The sequence below is a fragment of the Artemia sp. Qi Xiang Cuo genome, chromosome 14 (assembly GCF_049724085.1).
Source record: "Artemia sp. Qi Xiang Cuo chromosome 14, ASM4972408v1, whole genome shotgun sequence".
Lineage (NCBI taxonomy): Eukaryota > Metazoa > Arthropoda > Branchiopoda > Anostraca > Artemiidae > Artemia > Artemia sp. Qi Xiang Cuo.
Genome location: NC_142807.1, coordinates 44159075 through 44177361, shown reverse-complemented (window position 1 = coordinate 44177361; position 18287 = coordinate 44159075). Strand labels below are relative to the sequence as shown.

Here is an 18287-nt window from a genome sequence, read left to right as displayed (position 1 = left end):
GGAAAGGATAAGGGGATATGAGAGTTTACATGTTTGTCGGGTAAGAACCCAAGTTTAATTGATTATATTTTAGTTGATGGTTGTCTCTTGTCATGCTGTGCGGATTTTGAGGTTCTGGAAATAGTTGGCTCCGACCATTTGCAACTGCTATTAGAGATGAGAGTTGGAGATCGTTGACGAAAAAATAAGGTTATAGAAAAGGTTTTGGAAAATAGTGTACTAGATTTAAGAAAAAATATAAAAATAGAGAGAGCAGTAGATATTTATGATGAAGATTTATTTAGGATTAATGTAGCAAACGAAAATTTAAAGAAAAATATAGAGAAGATTGTTGAGTCAGTTGAAGAGGGCAAAGTAAGTGAAGCAGTATGTAATTTGGAAGAATCGCTGAGGCAGATATGCTAACTACGGAAAGAGAAGAAATCGACAAAAACATTTTTTGATTACGAGTGTAAACCTCTTTTTAGTTCTTTCTATATGCCCTTTTATAATTGGCAGATGTAATGGTTTACGTAAATTCCAAAGATAGACGATAAACGTTGGTACATGGTCTTTATTAAATAACGTGAGAATACACATAGAGAAAATAAGGTAGCACAAGAACAACTAACTACGACGAAGGCGAGAGATGGACTGCCTTTAGGAATGAGCCAAGAATGTAACTTTCCTGGAACGGAAGTTCCAGCTATTGGTTGTTCAACCATGCCTGGGAACGGACCCCTTTCCCACGACTAGCTTTAGTCCCAAAAGCCCCCCTGGACTGTTCTCGTTGACATATACATGGCCAAATCTCTAAGAAACAAGACACCGGAAAAAAGCCTTCTCGAATTTACGTTCCAAATACTTTACAGATTCTCCCCCCTGTTTTAAGTTAAATTTCCCAAATTTGACTTATCCCCTTCTCATTAAACCCTCAAACTTTAATTGAATTCAAAAACATTCAACACCCTTCCCAAATTATTCACTTCTCACCTACTAACATTCTTCAGCATAAACTAGTAAAGAATTACATAATATAAACACTACACAATACTTGCATAAGTAAAAATTTATATAGTATAAACGAACCACACCAATAACAGTAGTCGGAAACTTGATATTTTAACACTTCATTTTTCTTTGTATACTTTAAAATAGACTTGTTCCCCATACCCCTGAATTTGATGAGGACAAGGAAAGTTGGGATTATGTATAAACTTTGAATTAGGGCAAAAGGAATGACCGGGATAGGCTAATTAATCCTGAAAATACCAGCGAAAAATAAATGAAGTTGCAGAAACTTTAAAAATCATACCATGCTGCAATGACGTTAAGATATTATTCCCAATAAAATCCTCGGGGTTTTATCGCTGCGGAACGCCTCGGTTTAGACCTATTTGGTTTTTCTCTACTAGCTTGTGGTTCGACAAATGGCAGTACTACTGTTAATATCTCTACATAACTATTAGCGCTACGCATTAAAACCATCCCGTGAGGCATCATCATCATCTCTCGTGACATTAAAACCAGCTCCCTCTCCCTGGGTAGCCAAACCGCCCTGCGAGGAATCAGTACCATCTCGCAGTGCAACAAAAAAACCATCCCGTGAGGCATCAGTACCATCCCACGGGACCTCAAAACCAGCTCCCTTTTCCTGGGTAGCCAAACCGCCGTGCGAGGAATCAGTCCCCTCTCGGTGTGCAACAAAAAAAAACCAGCCCGTGAGGCATCAGTTCCATCCCTCGGGACCTTAAAACCAGCTCCCTATTCCTGGGTAGCCAAACCACCCTGTGAGGCATAAGTACCCTCTCGCAGTGCAACAAAAAAAAACCAACACGTGAGTACTCAGACCCATCAAAACGCAACTACATCCAACCACCCATTTCCTGGGTTGCCAAACCCCCCTGGGAGGAATCAGTAACATCTCGCAGTGAAAAAAAAAAAAACCATCCCGTGAGGCATCAGTACCATCCCACGGGACCTCAAAACCAGCTCCTTTTCCTGGGTAGCCAAACCGCCCTGCGAGGAATCAGTACCATCTCGCAGTGCCTTCTCATTATCATTGAGTCCAAATTTCACCCTCGTCAGCGCAGAAAGAAATTCATCGGAAAAAGAAGACGTTTCTTCTTTCCCCACTATCTGTTCTATCTATTCATATTGTATTGCAACCTTATACGCATCACCTAAACAAAAAAAAAATTCTGCACTATTCTCTAACAAATACCGTTTGTGGGACGGTCTGATACACTCCTTGAATAAATTTAGAGCAAATCTTCCAAGAACTGCACCATCATCCCTGGCTTCTAAGGACACCCTGAATGACCTTCCTAATTTTTGCATCCTTCTATAGAATAGATATACCCTTTCATCCTTAAATTGAGCCACGCCTACAATCTCTGCAACCATTTTGCCTACTATTTTGTCTGGGGTATATACTACAAGTAATCCACCTTTTAAACTTGACAAATTTATAATCGTGGGATCCAGATTCCCAAAAAAGGAGCGAAACAAACCATGGGCCAAAAATGACGCAAAGCTTTTGAATCAGACCAATTTAACAACAACTGAAATTTTTTTAACTTTGCATCAAACTCAATTTTTGTAACTTTGTAACAAATTTTGTAACAAACTTAATTATTTTTCCATTTTCTGACTTTGTGAGTGGCGTTATTACTAAAAAAAGGGTCAATTAGCGATCCTATTACTTGGGACTGTTGAGGCTGTTCTATTGGAGGATTAATTGGGGTGGTACTCAGGGGAGTTGGAGGGTTTGTTGGGACCCATGTCTTGATCTTTTGAAGGTAATCATTAAGTTCATCTTGATCGAAATCAGGATCATTTGAGTCAAATAAAAGAGGTGGAACTATGCCATTTATCCTTCACTGTCTTACAAAATCAAAAGCAACCATTTTGTTATATCCAATTTCCACAGGATCAAGTATAGGAATAAAAAATGACATATTGAGATCAAAATTTGAAAAAAGCAATTACTCTAAAAATTTAAATGTTGGTTTTAAACACAATTCTTTAATTACGGACGCTAGACTTTGGGCAATTAACTTCACTTCTAACAACAAGGGTCTAATAAAATTTACTGGGTTGGTTAACCGCGTTAAATCACTTACGAAAGGTCGTTTGTCTTACATCCAATTGCAGTTGGTCTCGATTAAATCACTAGCGTCAAATGGAGTCACAATTGAGAATTAATTTTCGATTATCGAATTCACAATGTTAAATTTTGTTTGGAAACTGTCAAATGTAGATCACACGTTGACTGTATAAAATCAGGTAAAAAAACACCAACCGTAAAATGGCTAAGTGAAGGTAGAAAACAACAGGAGACTCTCAGATGTAGAAATTTGAATTAGTAGGTAGAATCTATCGTGAGGAAATCCATATTAGGTATTGTGTAACAGGCGCTTTAAAAATTTTAATTTAAAATAAAGTGTTTCTCAAGAGGGCGCTTTGAATAGAAGAAAGTTCAATACCTCGTAACATTTCGATGTCTTTTTATGTATTTAGCGTGAGATGTCGTAAGTACTTATAACGGTCACTCAAATGTCACTTGGAGGTTTTCCACTAGTGATATATGCTCCACTAGTCTTAACCAACTGCCACCACTTTGTAAACCTCTCTTTAGTTCTTTATTTGTGTTCTCTTTTATATTGAAAGATGTAATGGTTTACATAAATTCCAAAGATAGACGATAAACGTTGGTATAAGGTCTTTATTGAATAACATGAGTATAAACACAGAGAAAATAAGGCAGCACAAGAACAACTAGCTACGACGAAGGTGAGCGATGGACTGCCTTTAGGAATGAGCCAAGAATGTAACTTTCCTGGAACGGAAGTTTTAGCAATTGGTTGTTCAACCATGCCTGGGAACGGACCCCTTCCCCACGACTAGCTTTAGTCCCAAAAGCCCCCCTGGACTGTTCTCGTTGACATATACATGGCCAAATCTCTAAGAAACGAGACACCGGAAAAAGCCTTCTCGAATTTACGTTCCAAATACTTTACACGAGTGTGAGAGTCTTCGACTCATTGTACAAGAGAGCCTGAGGAAAGTACACTCACCCCAACCGCAAGGAATAGAGAATAATTTAAAAATTTACATAGACAATAGAAAGCCGTATAAGAAGACGATAAGAAAGAAAAAACAATGCGAAGAAGCGAAGAAAGAAAAAGAACTTATAAAGATACACATCAATTCTGGAAAGCCGTACATAGGTCGCTGAAGGGAGAGGCACACGAGACATGTTCTTTGGAACCTGAAGAGTGGGAACAGCACCTCAGGGCATAATCGGTAAAAGGGAACTAAAGGAGAGAAGATCTCCAAAACATTTTACCAGAAATTATAGCATTTGGACCCATGATAGAAGGAGACACAAAAATGACATTACCAATTTCGGAGAAGGATGGTTGGGAAGCTAAAATATCAGCTAAAGAAAAAGCTACAGTTAGAGAAGGAATCTTACAACCATTATGGAAAAAGGCAAAAGAAGTATGCATATCCGTTTTAACTATCGTTTTCACCAACATAGTTCTATTGTGCAGCTTGTCAATAAAATGGACAACATCCATAGCTGTACCATTTATATAAAAAAGGAAAGTGCAAAGAATTCTTAAGCTAGCGACTGGTCCACACGTATCCCATAGTTACCGGTGCTTTCTGTAAGAGAGTTGATAGTCGATTAACTAAATGGGCAGAATAATTGGGGAAATTCATAGCGGAGCAGGGTGGGTTTATGAAAGAAGGGGGCATAAAAGAGCGGGTTTTTATTTTGCATACTATAGTTACAAAAGGATTCATGAAAAGAGGGGGTAGGATTTACGTAGCGTTCCTGGACGTAAGAGGGGATTTTGATGGTGTGATCAAAGCTATGCTAGTTAAGCGACTTCAAAAGGTCAAACTGCTAGTAAGTTTTGCTTGTTTAGTTGTAGGAATATATAGTTCAGTAAGGTTAGTTATTTGAATACTCAGCAAGGGTATTAGAGAGAATTTTGACGTGAATACGCTTAAAACAGGGATGCCCACTGTCAACGATTTTGTTCAACTTGCATATTAAGATATAGTTGATTGCTTCACGGAGAGAAATGCCCCGGAAGTGGTGATAAGTGTTTCGAAAATATGCATGCTTTTGTTTGCTGATGATATTGCTCTCATAGCACAATCGGCAAAAGAAATGCAAACATTATTAAATATAATGGAAGAATGTTTGAACACGAAAGGATTAAAATTAAGAAGGAAGAAAAGAGCAATTGCAGTTTTTAGAAAGGACGGAAAGTTAAGAAAAGATGATGAATTTAGATTTAAAGGTGATTTTATAGAGATTAAAAAAGAATTCGTGTACTTAGGGGTTAAGTTTTTTTGGAATGGTAAGTATGCACAGGAGGTTAAGCATAGAGTACAGAAGGGGAATATATGTATGAATTTAAATTTAAAAAGTGAGGTTCGAAAGATTAGGGACTTAGCAATGTATAACCATATATTTAGGGGTTCCAGTACAGAAGCCCACCCGGTTTTGTATTATATATGTGAACTGGGGGGTTCGGAAAAATTTATGAGTTGGAATAAACCCTAAAGTGTTGTTTCAAGAGAGTTTTTAGGGCCCGGACACCTGCTCATAAGGTTGCATAGGAAGAAAACATGGGACTAAAGACGATAAAAAAAGGCAAGTTAATAAGAATGTTGAAGTTTTGGACAACAATTTTAAGAAGTAAAAATAGGATAGCGTGAGAAGCGTATTTTAGTTTGTTGGAGGATAAGATAGAGGTAGGGTGGCCACAAGAAATTATGAGAAATTTAGATGAAGTTGGATATTCGTATTTTTGGAATGAAGGTCAGGGATCGAATTCGGATACAGTGGTTGATAAGGTAAAAGAAAGGTTACACGAGCAAGGAATACAGCAGTAACAGGCTCGGAAGGAGGCCTCGGGAGCTCTGACTCTGTATAGCACAGTGAAGGACACGTGGGGGGAAGAAGTTTATTTTCAGTTGGGGTTGAAAGGGGAAGAAATAAAACGGATTTTGAATTTAAGTGGAGGGTCGATTGATATTGGGGAAAGGGAGAGGAAATTTAGGGGTTATAGTGTTAACCCAGTCGCTTGTCTGATGTGTGGGGAAGATAATGAGGATATTTTTCAGTTTTTGGGGAATTGTAAAGAATTGGCGGATCTGAGAAATGAGTGTTTTTCGTTAGTGTTGGCAGAAAGAAGGTGGGTGGAAGGGATTATAAGAGCACGAGTTAAAATGACATTAAGGAATTTGGCTAAGTATGTTGATGAAGGACTGATACATCGTGAAAGATGTATCTGTTTATAAATATTTTCGTGAAGATTCATATATAAGTACATTTTTCTTTTTAATTTATTTGTGCTTTTTTGTGTTTTTTGTTGGTTTTGTTATGTTTATCTTCTGTTGTTTTTTTTTCCCTATGGCCCGATGGCTTTTTTGGAAATACATACATACATACATACATACATATTATCGATAACAACAATACTCTCAATAAAAAGTAAGTTCTCCATTAGCGTAAACAGGAGGTAGTTTAAAGGGTCACTCCTCTTCTCATATACACGATAAATTCTTTAATTTAGATGCTCGGACTATGAAGGCAAAGCCACATCAGCGACAAGACCCTGGTTCTGAGAAAAATACACTTGAAACTGTTTAAAAAACATATAACAAAGAAATTAGACTACTTTCCAAGTTTATTTTTTCTTATAAAATGAAAAACAAAAAGTGCTTGTAAATACTGACTATCCCAAATCAAGCGATATTAGGGGCTAAAAAAGCTATGAACGACTGCGGCTTGAAGCTAAGAGGTTAGGTGTGACATTAAGGTTCATATTATGCTTTTAATTGAGGAAGGAACGGGCATAGACTTCTCAGACATCACCAAACAAACGATCCCCCGTAAGTGATGCAGTTCACTCAAAACACTTAGTAGCCTATGCAACATATTTGGACTTTAGACGGCTGCTATTCTGAAATTTTTGCAACACTCAAAGTTTCATTGAGCATTATTCGTCAATATTGTCATTTTGTACCTCAGTATCAAGGTAATGTTTTGATTAAAATTTGACATTTTAATTGAAATTAAATGTATCGAGGCTTTAGCTCTTTTCCCACACACTGTGTTCAGCAGAAAATAGTGCAATGTGTACGTTCTGTACGTTACCCACAGGATTACCACACTGTCAGGCTCAATCAAACAGTTCCTGGTAACGAACTGTAAGTAAGGAGCGACCCGGCACAATGGTAACCAAAACTGTAGAAAACGGAATTTTGATACCAATAGATACATCAAAAGAATCAGATTTTTAATGTTGGTTTCAAATCTATAAGTTTCATCAAGTTTAGTTCTACCTATCAAAAGTTACGTGCTTGAGAAAATTTAGCTGATTTTTAAAAAAAGAGGAAAAGGTCCCCTAAAATCTACAGCACTGTGATGAAAACTAAACCTTTATTTGCAGGGTATCAGGGAACCTTATTGTGGATGTTTCAAGCTTCTATCAGCAAAAATGTAAACTGCTGCATTTTTTGTCAGAAGAAAGATCATAAATGTGTGTTTATTTATTTTTTTTTATTTTTTTTTTCTCAGGGATGATCGTATCGACCCAGTGATCCTATAATATCGTGAGAGGGCTCATTCAAAATGAAACTAAAAATTCTAGTGCCCATTTTAATGGACCAAAAAAAGTAGAGGGCAACTAGGCCCCCTCCCACGCTTTTTTTTCCCAAAGTCACCCGATCAAAATTTTGAGATGGCCATTTTGTTCAGCATGGTCGAAAATATGATAATTATATCTTTTAGGATGACTTAATCCCCCGAAGTCCCCGGGGGAGGGCTGAAAGTTATGAACTTTACCAAATGTTAACATATAGTATTGGTTATTGGGAAGTATACAGACGTTTTCAGGGGGGATTTTTTCTGGTAGTGGGGGAGGGGTGGGGAGTGGGTCAGGGGTGCTGGGGGAGGAGATTTCCATGAAGGAAGTTTTCATGGGGGAAGAGACATTGCTATGAAGGGGGCGCCGGATTTCCCAGCATTATTTAAAAAAAGATCAGAAATTCTATATAAAAAAACAACTTTTTTAACTGAAAGTAAGGAGCAACATCAAAACTTAAAACGACAGAAAACATTACGTATATGATTGGGTTCACCCCCTAGTCAATACCTCGCTCTTTAAGCCAAAGATTATTTAGTACTTTCATAAGAGCTATTTATTCTAATTAACGGCATTTGTGATTAAGGGGTCATTTTTAAAGAATTGGAAAAAAATTCGAACTTTTAGCTTAAAGATCAAGGTATTGACTAGGGGGCGAACCCTCTAATGTATGTATTAAAAATATATGAATATATAATTTCGTTACGTAAGTTAATTCGTAAGTTACGTATATTTATTACTAATAAGAACGTTCGTAAATAAAATTAAACAAGTTTCAAGAAAGCCATTTAACCAAATAAAAGTAAAATTAATATAAAAATTTTTTTTTTATTATTCATGTACCGTGAGCCAAAATCAAAACCTGCATTAATTCAAAAACGTTCAAAAATTAAATAAAAAAAAAAAGTTTTTTTTAACTGAAAGTGAGGAACGACGTTAAACTTAAAATGAACAGAAATTATTCCGTGCATGAAAGGGGCTGTCTCCTCCTTAACGCCTCGCTCTTTACGCTAAAGTTTGATTTTCGCACAACTCTATTTTTGTTAAACAATGAAAAACTTTAGCGTAAAGAGCGAGGCGTTGAGGAGGGACAGCCCCTTTCATGCACGGAATAATTTCGGTTCGTTTTAAGTTTTAACGTCGTTCCTTACTTTCAGTTAAAAAAAACTTGTTTTTTCTTTATTTAATTACTTAATAAGAGCAATCTGTTGACTGGCCTGCTTAGCTAACTCGGCAACTTATTATAAAAGCAAGTTATTTTGTACTGTTCATATAGGAGAAAATAAAACTGAAAACCAACAAATATTTAAAATGGAAGTTTGCACTTTTGAATTTGTCATTGAGCAAATGTCATTGTCATTGTCATTTTACGCTTGGAAGATTATTTGACTTTATTTCTGCTCATTCTTGGGTTAAAGGAACTTTTTACTTTTCTTTGAATATCTTGTTTTGTAGAAAGTTTTTAAATTAATTTGCTGTAAAAGACTGGAAAATTAAGGTCTGAATGAGCTCTGAATAATGATATCTGAAAAAAAAATTTACTGGTGAGATATAAAGCAGTTTTTGGTAAGGGACTTGGAACATCAGCTGCAGTGTAGGTTAAACAGGCTGAATCTCTGCAAATTTGTCAATTAAATGCGCAGAGACTTCAGAAATAAATCCCAATCGGTTTTCATTTAACTAATGCTAGATTGTATTACCACTAAAAAGATTTCTGGGAAAAATTCTAAGGCAAAATAGAAACAAAGCCAACCTTCCGATATGGTTTGACAAAAGAAATTCAAGTAAAACATTGTGAGGAAAAATCTCAAAACTCTTCTAGTAAAACTCTTTCAACGCAAACGGAGCTTCCCTTTTAAGTTAGGAGATGAATATTCTTATATAACCATAAAAACAATCATTTATTTTTTCGTTATTGCAATTCCCACGCAACATTTGAATTTCAGGTATCAGATGAGGCGGCAAACACATGATTCTGCTGTAATTAGTAAGTTGTTTAGATGAATTCCTCGTCTCGAAACAAAAAAACTCCCTTCGCAAATGCCCTATACAAAGTATTTTTCTTTGCAAAACTCCTCTAATACATATTTTGATTTTCGAAGACAATATTTAGGAACTGAAGATGTTATTTATAAAGTAATTTTTTGTCTAAAATTATCCGGAAACAAATCAATTTTTCGACCAAACTTCGGCCAGCAATTGTTAACAAAGCCAATTACATTTTTTGAATAGAGAATTAAGTATGTGAACTTCCATATGAGTCGGTTAAGGTCATGGGCGTGGTTCGTTTGGTAACCCCTTGATACAGATTCGCCGCCAAAAATACAATTAGTATAAAAAGAAACTGAAGTCATCTCGATACCATCAGTTTAATTCTAAGTGCTTCAAAGGGTTGAATCAGAAAAAAAAACAATAAAAATATGAAAGTAAGTGAAAATTATTCAATATTTTTCTAACATTGTATTTTCGTAGCTATTTATTAGAGGTGAAATTAAGGGGGCCTATACCGATTCTGGAATATATCGAACTATACATAAGGGCGGACTTTTCGACAAGATAATGGCTATACAAGCATCTCAAAAGACAAACTGATCATGTGCACTTTCAAAATTTTGAGCTTCTACCGTTAAAGTAGCATTTTATTTGCTCTTAAATTTACAGGATCACAGTGACGTTTTTTTAAATTGACAGTTGACAAAAATAGAAAAAAGATAATACCAGTAAGACTACTTATATTTTATAAATGCCAAATTTTACGAAGTTCGCTCAATAATACAATTCAGCTGATATCCCATGCCCAGTGACATAATATAACATTAACAATTTCTACACATTTTGTCCGCCAGAGAATTGGTGTTTATAAATCAAAACCAGCGATAAGCCTTTTTTTTGAATTTCCAGTCCAGTCTGTTTTATGTACTTGGTCAAGTCTGGCTGAAAAAGAATACATTCCTATCCAGACTTTATTCAGTTCTTTACAAAACGATTTCTTGGGTTAAAGGGCAATGAAAATGAGTAGGCTACTTTTCTAGAAAAATGAACACCATAACCCCCACCCACCCCAAAGCTGAACAAAATAGTTGGAATCAGAAATATGAGCAACTATTTGCGCGGTGGACTTTTGTCTGGTGTTAGAAGACACGCCTGGCGGACCAAGAAAAAAGTAACTTACAACGAGAATTCTCAAAAGTTATTCAGAAACAGCAAAACCTGACAAAAACTTTGTCAAGTTTTTTAAAATGTAAAAACAAAAAAAGAAAAAAAAATCAGAATTGTATTGTTCTATGAACAATAGTCTTGTTATTAATTGAAAAAGTCTTACTCAATCACTTTACTTTGTCAGGTTTTTTTAAAATGTAAAAACGAAAAAAAAAGAAAAGAAAAAAAATCAGAACTTGTATTGTTCTCTGAGCAATAGTCTTGTTATTAATTGAAAAAGTCTTACTCAATTACTTTATGCTTAAAAATAGATGGCAAAACTCTGTTTTTGGTATTTTAGGCTATGAGATAAGATCCCCTCCCCCCGGGTCGTGTCACTGATACACCTGATTAAGTTTGTTTTTCGAGGTTCCGGTGCTTCTTGCTTGTTACTTGTTCTATCTTTAACTTGGTGTTGTGTTATTTCATGGGGCTGTTAAAACCATACCTGGAGGTAGATATATACGGCATATATATATATATATATATATATATATATATATATATATATATATATATATATCATATATATATATATATATATATATATATATATATATATATATATATATATATATATATATATATATATATATATATATATATATATATATATATATATATATATATATATATATATATATATATATATATATATATATATATATATATTGCCGTATATATCTACCTCCAGGTATGGTTTTAACAGCCCCATGAAATAACACAACACCAAGTTAAAAAATAGAACAAGTAACAAGCAAGAAGCACCGGAACCTCGAAAAACAAACTTAATCAGGTGTATCAGTGACACGACCCGGGAGAGGATCTTATCTCATAGCCTAAAATACCAAAAACAGAGTTTTGCCATCTATTTTTAAGCATAAAGTAATTGAGTAAGACTTTTTCAATTAATAACAAGACTATTGCTCAGAGAACAATACAAGCTCTGATTTTTTTTCTTTTCTTTTTTTTTCGTTTTTACATTTTAAAAAAACCTGACAAAGTAAAAAAGAAGGACACGGATGTAAAAAAAAAATAGAAATTCTGTTCACACAGAGGCAATTGTACAATTTTTTTTTTCAAAAAACATTCCTTCTATTTAAGGTAATTGTTCTCGTTGCCATTGTCGCTGTAGCTGCAGCCCAATATCCAGCACCATCATATAAACAAGAATACAAATATGAGCCTCGCCCATACAACTTTGCCTGGGAAGTCAAGGATGACCCATCATACAACGATTACGCCCACCAACAGGACACAGATGCCTATGGTATGTTCTTCTTTACTTGAAATGGGCTTCTCTAATTTTCTTTCGGAGGGGCCGTTGCAAATTTTATTAATATGATTTTGGCTTTAGGATAAAATTTACTGAAATACCTTATGAAAAATTTGTTAAATCCGCTTATAACTACAATAAAATGGGACTCAGATCCACAATTTTATAAATGAAATTAGGAGACTAAAATAAATAGCATTGAAAAGGAGAGACAAGACCGAAACCCTAAAAGATACATAATAAATAACCATCTTCTGATTTGCAATTAATCAAACTCAAATTGGTTAACCAAACTGTGTCATTAGCATATGCATATATAGAGGAACACCGAGAGCTATGAACAGATTCGAGGCAAATAATTTACCCCCCCCCCGGTGTATAGCATACTGAAATTAAAAAATTGTTTGCTGAGGAAAAAACACTTAAATTATATAATATTCGTAACTTCTTATTTATTAAAAACCTTCAACTAAGAAATAGCCTATTCATACATTGTGCAAAATCATTTTGAAATAAAACGAACCCGATTTTTTTTCTTTTTTTTTATACTTTGACTATTAGTCAACGTCAGTCATGAATTTTTTTTTCGAACCCCGCCCCCCGTCCCTCCCACCTTACGTGTATACTATTAAGAATTTAACGTTTATTAAGAAACAAAAAGAAAACAAAGAAGATATACAGAAAAAAGAAAGCTCGTCTTTCTTTCTGTCTCTTTTTCGAAAACAGGCAAACAATAAACAGAAGAATGTTGAGAAGAACATAAGCATATGTTGAGAAGAATGAATAAGAACATAAGCATAATATGATTATGTCAGTAAACTTAGCTCTCAGAGAGGTTAGTTTAAGCGTCAATACAGAAAAAAAAAACCAGATTAAAACAACTAAAATAAAAAATTAAAAAATTTCCGTTTTCTGTTTTGCTTTTTGGAAACAACTAAACAGGCTATTTCATCCTCAGACAATCCTTTCAACAATCCATCAACATCCTTTAGCCCGTTTTCACCAACAAATATAGAGCTATTGAGATATTGTCTATCATACAGGCGATGCACTAATTCGCAGTATTTCAAATAGAATTATTTTTATGAACCTTATGAAACATACTATTCTTGAGTTATTTTAAGCTACACCAAATTAAAAAGAAAATAAACTTAGACAAGCGGGATTATAGAATAAAAAAATAGAGGAGAAAAATCCAGATAAGATTAAAACAAAGTCAAGTCAATGGTAGTACAGGCCCTTAAATGTAATGTGAACGACTTGAAGTGACACAGGGTAGCTTAAATAATTTCCAATAATCACACTGACTATGTAGATTTGATTATGTATACTTTTTATATCATCATATCCCGCAGCCAAATGAAGATTCCAAGAATACCAAACCTAGACAAATATTAACATTAAAAGAAAAACCTTGTACACAATGTTTTCTCAATTGACAATTTAGTTCTGCCATTCAACATCAATTAGTACTAAAACTTCATTAAAGCATCAGTTTCAGCCTCACTTTTTACCCCACTTCGACGAAGTTTTCATTTCCTTTAAATTCTCAACTTCAAAAATTCAAACTTCATTCATTTCACTAACATTTTTATCCAGGAAACTCAAATCATCTGCGTAATCCAAATCTAGGAGAGTTTTGAATTTTAATTTAATACAATTTCGCCTCATAGTTTTTGCTGTGGTCTTTACGACTAAGCACATAAAATGTTCCGCCTAAACCTGCTTGGTAAAAAACTCTACTGAACTCCTGATTCCACACTGAACCAATAACTAAACTCACCATCAATAACAATCAATAACTAAGCTCACCGAAAAAATATTATTCTCATAGATATTAATCACTTTAACGTATTTATCAAGTATACCATACATGAGCAGGACCTTCATTAAGGCATTTCTACCAGCTGAATCGAATGTCCGTTCTTCATCTAAAAAACTGAAGACTAAACGGGTCTGATGATATAGACTCTTCTCAATTCCGTGGCGTTTTGCAAAAAGTTAACTTTTCGATCGGAATTCACTGGAAATGTCCAAATTGTCAAACTGTTCATTATTTAGAAGATATGGGACTTGCGCTCTTTTTTACGCCTTTTTGGAACTATTTATAACTCGGTCAGAATTAAAGATAAGCCCATTTTGAATAAACCAATCAAATAGATCGCTTTCGGAAAAAAATGGACTTAGGCCCTTTTTGCAAAACACCATGTAATTATTTATCTAAGATTGACAATTTGGTCGACGTATCCTCTCCGCTTCTTAGAGCAACATGTCCTTCTCTCGAAAGTGGATCTAAAACACCTCTTAGTCAAAAAAGCATCATCATGGTAAGTAATTTGGTACCGACACAAACGAAGCTAAAAGCCTCAGTAACTGCTGCATCTAATGAAATTTTTATATATATAAACAAAAGTATTTTCATAATGGCTCACGGAATCTTTTCGAATTCATGAGTTTAAAAATGAGACAAAAATGAACAAAATGAAACCAAAAAAATGTCTGAATTACGTAGAAAATCTTAGGGATGCCTGCCATAGACCTCGGGAGGGGAGGGGGTGGGGTCGCACTTAAAGGGCCCATGGATTGCACGAGAAAGGAATGACACTTGACAAGAAAATTCTCTAGAGTACTTTCTTAATGCATAATCTTTGTTTGACGAAAAAAAGATATATTGATGAATGCTGAAAACTTCCAGAACTTAGAGCACGTTTAGTAAATAAACCGTATTTATCCCTCTTTTTACTTAAAAAGAAGTTCTGATTCTATTAAAAGTGTCAAAGCACGTAATTATTAGAACGAAAGTCAAAAGAAGTCTCCAAGTTAACTGTTTATACTAAAAAAAAGGGTCTAGACACCTTCTAAATCGTACGTCTGAACCTCAGAGCTTGACAGTTTTGTAACTAAAATAAGTTGATTTGACGCTTTCCAGATTATATTTGCACTGTAACGTCTCACTGCACCAAGTGTAGTGAATGGTGCTGCTATGAAACATGTATTTTAACTGCTATCTATATCAGGCATGTAAAGACGAATGAATTTCAGAGGTCTTATATTGCAGAAAAAAAAGTAAATAGAGGAAAGTATAAAAAACACAGTAAGATTAATGGAGAGGGGACAAAGGCGCTCTGTGTACATTCTTGATATGAGATGTGCGGAGGATTTTTTGGAAGGGGGAGTGACGATTTGGGGGAACAGCTATGTTAAAACAGGAGAAATGACAAATTACATGGAAAATTTAGGACACTGGCTTACGCGTCGCGCGTTGCTGCGATTAAAAAAAAGTCTAGGAAAAATTCCCCCTGCGGACAATTTCCCCCGGAAAAATTCTCCTAGATCCCCCCCCCCCGTACCCCAGAAAATTCCTCACGCGTATTTATCATCATCAAAATTTATAATTGCACAAACCGCTTTCGAATACTTATGATAAAGCTATAAATCTTATCCAGGATGTAAATCGTTCGGCAACTAATCCGTTACTTGATATTAAAAAACTTTATATTCTTTCCTGTGCGTCTTTCGCTTTTCTTCAGCTCAATGGTGATATTCTTAGGTCCCTTAGATTTACGTCTTCTTTTGTATCTGATCGGTCAAATTACCAGCTCCGTAGTTCTCTAATTATCCAAATTCCCCATACACCAACAATAAGATCCGATTTTAATCCTTTTGTTGCGCGTCACTTGACATGGAACACCCTTCCCGATTCGGCTCGAGGATGCCACTCGTTTGGCACCTTCAAAAGACTAGTAAAAAAATATTTTTTTTCATATGATTAATTTTCTTTACTTTTGCCTGCTGCCAATAGTTTTTTTCATTTAATTTTTTTTTTATTTATTTATTTATTTTTTTTTTATATAGATGTTGTGATTCACTGTAGTTTGATAAAGCTTATTTAGTGAACTCTCCTTTTTTTTCTAGATGTTGTGATTCACTGTAGTTTGATAAAGCTTATTTAGTGAACTCTCCTTTTTTTTTTTTTTTTATTAAGCAAATGATTTACATGTTAAAAGTTCAAATGCTTATGTTTATATGTTTAAATATTAATGTTATGTTTATATTGTTTAAATCATAAGCGTTTAAATGTTTAATGTTTATTTAATCTTTTCATAATCCCCCTCCTACAGGCCATGGAGCCTTTGTGGGGATTTGTAGATTGTTATGTAATTATTTTACTGGTATATGGAAAATAAATCTATCTATCTATCTATCTAATCTAATGTTTAAAAGCGTTTGAAAAATTTGGTTAGGATTATTAAATACCGCTTAAACATTTCAATGTCATCGGAAAATTCCCCCCTTCTCTTCGCAGAAAATTCCCGCATGTATTATTAATATATATATATATATATATATACACACACACACACATATATATATATATATATATATATATATATATATATATATATATATATATATATATATATATATATATATATATATATATATATATATATATATATATATATATATATCGTATCTTGTGACAAGGCGACGTCCCATCTACTTTTAAATTAGTCTGAACCTCATTCTGACTTTGGGATGCGCAATTACTTCCTTTTGTCAGATCTTGACAATACCTTCTAAAACAAGCTAATATTCCAAACTTGCATTAATAGTTCTGAACGTATTTTAATAAATCGCTCATTTTTCTAGGCAAAGGAACTGGATCATACAGGGTTCTTCTTCCTGATGGCCGCGTCCAGACAGTAACCTACACTACAGACCCAGAAGGTGGATATGTAGCTGATGTTCAGTATTCTGGTGAATACAAAGCATACCCTGCTTACAAAGCTCCAGCCTACCCTCAGCCAAAATACTAAGAAACAAATTTTAATGTGATACACGTTTTTTTAAACCTATTTTTGTACAAGATGTAAAGATTATAATTATTCGATTTATCCCTCCTTTCGTGGGGCCACAGCCATAGATTATTCAGACTGTAAGGATTACCGACTCTTGATGAATTATGAAAAGAAAAAATCACATTTCACCATCAAGCACCGTTGTGGATTAGTGCTAATTACCTGGGTGTCGAGTTATTAGAGGGATTACAACAATTTATATATTCTAGATTAAATATTAAAAAACATTTCTCTTTCATATCCAAATAATTATTGTGCGGATAAGTTCAGGAGACTGGAAGATTTTGGGATTGAATAAAGAACTTAGGAAAGGAATAAGGAACTTAGCCCAGAATAATACAGAAGAAACAATCAAGACTATTATTCAGATTTCAATCAATCAATCAATCAAGTTTATTATTACTCCAAATTCCCAAAAGAATAGCACTGACATGTCAGAAAAAAAAGCCATTTTTAAGGCTATTAGTACAAAGCTTTACAGAATTAGTTGGGGTGCAATCAAATTACTTGCATTTCCAAAATCAGCTGACCATCAACTACATAAGCTATAACTAAAACTCTAATATTAACCCCATTTTAGGAAGCATCATTTAAATGCTTAATATAAAGAAATTCATGTACTACTGACGTGAGATAAAACTCCCGAAGTGGTGGACCCACTAAAGGAGTGCACATTTTCCCCGCAAATCTCATTTTAGGAAAGACACAATTAATCCAAAAAATAGCTATAAAATCAATATAAGCATTAATGTATTTGTATTTTTGACAGCCGTTTTCTTTAAATGACTCACTTAAATGACCAAGAATGTCGCGTCTATAACTAGTGGTTAACTATAAGTAGTAAAGCTTTTTTCTCACACATATTTGAAATTTGGCTCAATAATTTTTTAAAAACCATATTTAGAACATTTTCTGCGGGGTTACCAGCGGCGAATTAGCGTTTGCCGTGGAATAATGGACATTAGCATTTACATGCACTGGAATAGTTGGAGTAGATTAAGAGGGAGTAAAAGGAATATTGCAAATTTAAAATGATATTTTAAGCTCGTTTGTGAAGTTTTCTATGTTATATTTACCCCCACAAAGCGTTAAGGGTTCATTTTTATAATAATACACACCTTTTTTTCTATTTTGGTATTGCCATATTATATCGGTAATGGCGGTCATTATTACAACCTCATTTGCTCAATTATTTATGATTTGGCAAAAGTGGTAATTTTTATAGCTTCATCACTTTTGATTAGCCAAAAATTTAACAGATATAAGCAAAAACGATAGCATCGAATAGTATCTGTG

General features: G+C 34.4%; 2 protein-coding genes across 4 annotated transcripts in view; one reads left to right on the top strand and one right to left on the bottom strand.

Moving 5' to 3' along the window:
• Positions 1-18287, bottom strand: part of Sec71 (ADP ribosylation factor guanine nucleotide exchange factor Sec71) — a 201612-nt gene that overhangs the window by 22746 nt on the left and 160579 nt on the right. The gene's annotated exons all lie outside the window — the stretch shown is intronic.
• Positions 10010-17027, top strand: LOC148944504 (cuticle protein 21-like). Its single transcript, XM_089100058.1, has 3 exons — positions 10010-10081; positions 11958-12123; positions 16783-17027. The coding sequence occupies exons 1-3, from the start codon at positions 10076-10078 to the stop codon at positions 16947-16949; spliced, it is 339 nt and encodes a 112-aa protein (XP_088956184.1). The 5' UTR covers positions 10010-10075; the 3' UTR covers positions 16950-17027.

Bases quoted from the DNA above. Each gene is read 5' to 3' on its own strand.
- LOC148944504 (XM_089100058.1), top strand. The intron at 12,124-16,782 runs GTATGTTCTTCT...TCATTTTTCTAG, and splicing joins ACAGGACACAGATGCCTATG to GCAAAGGAACTGGATCATAC.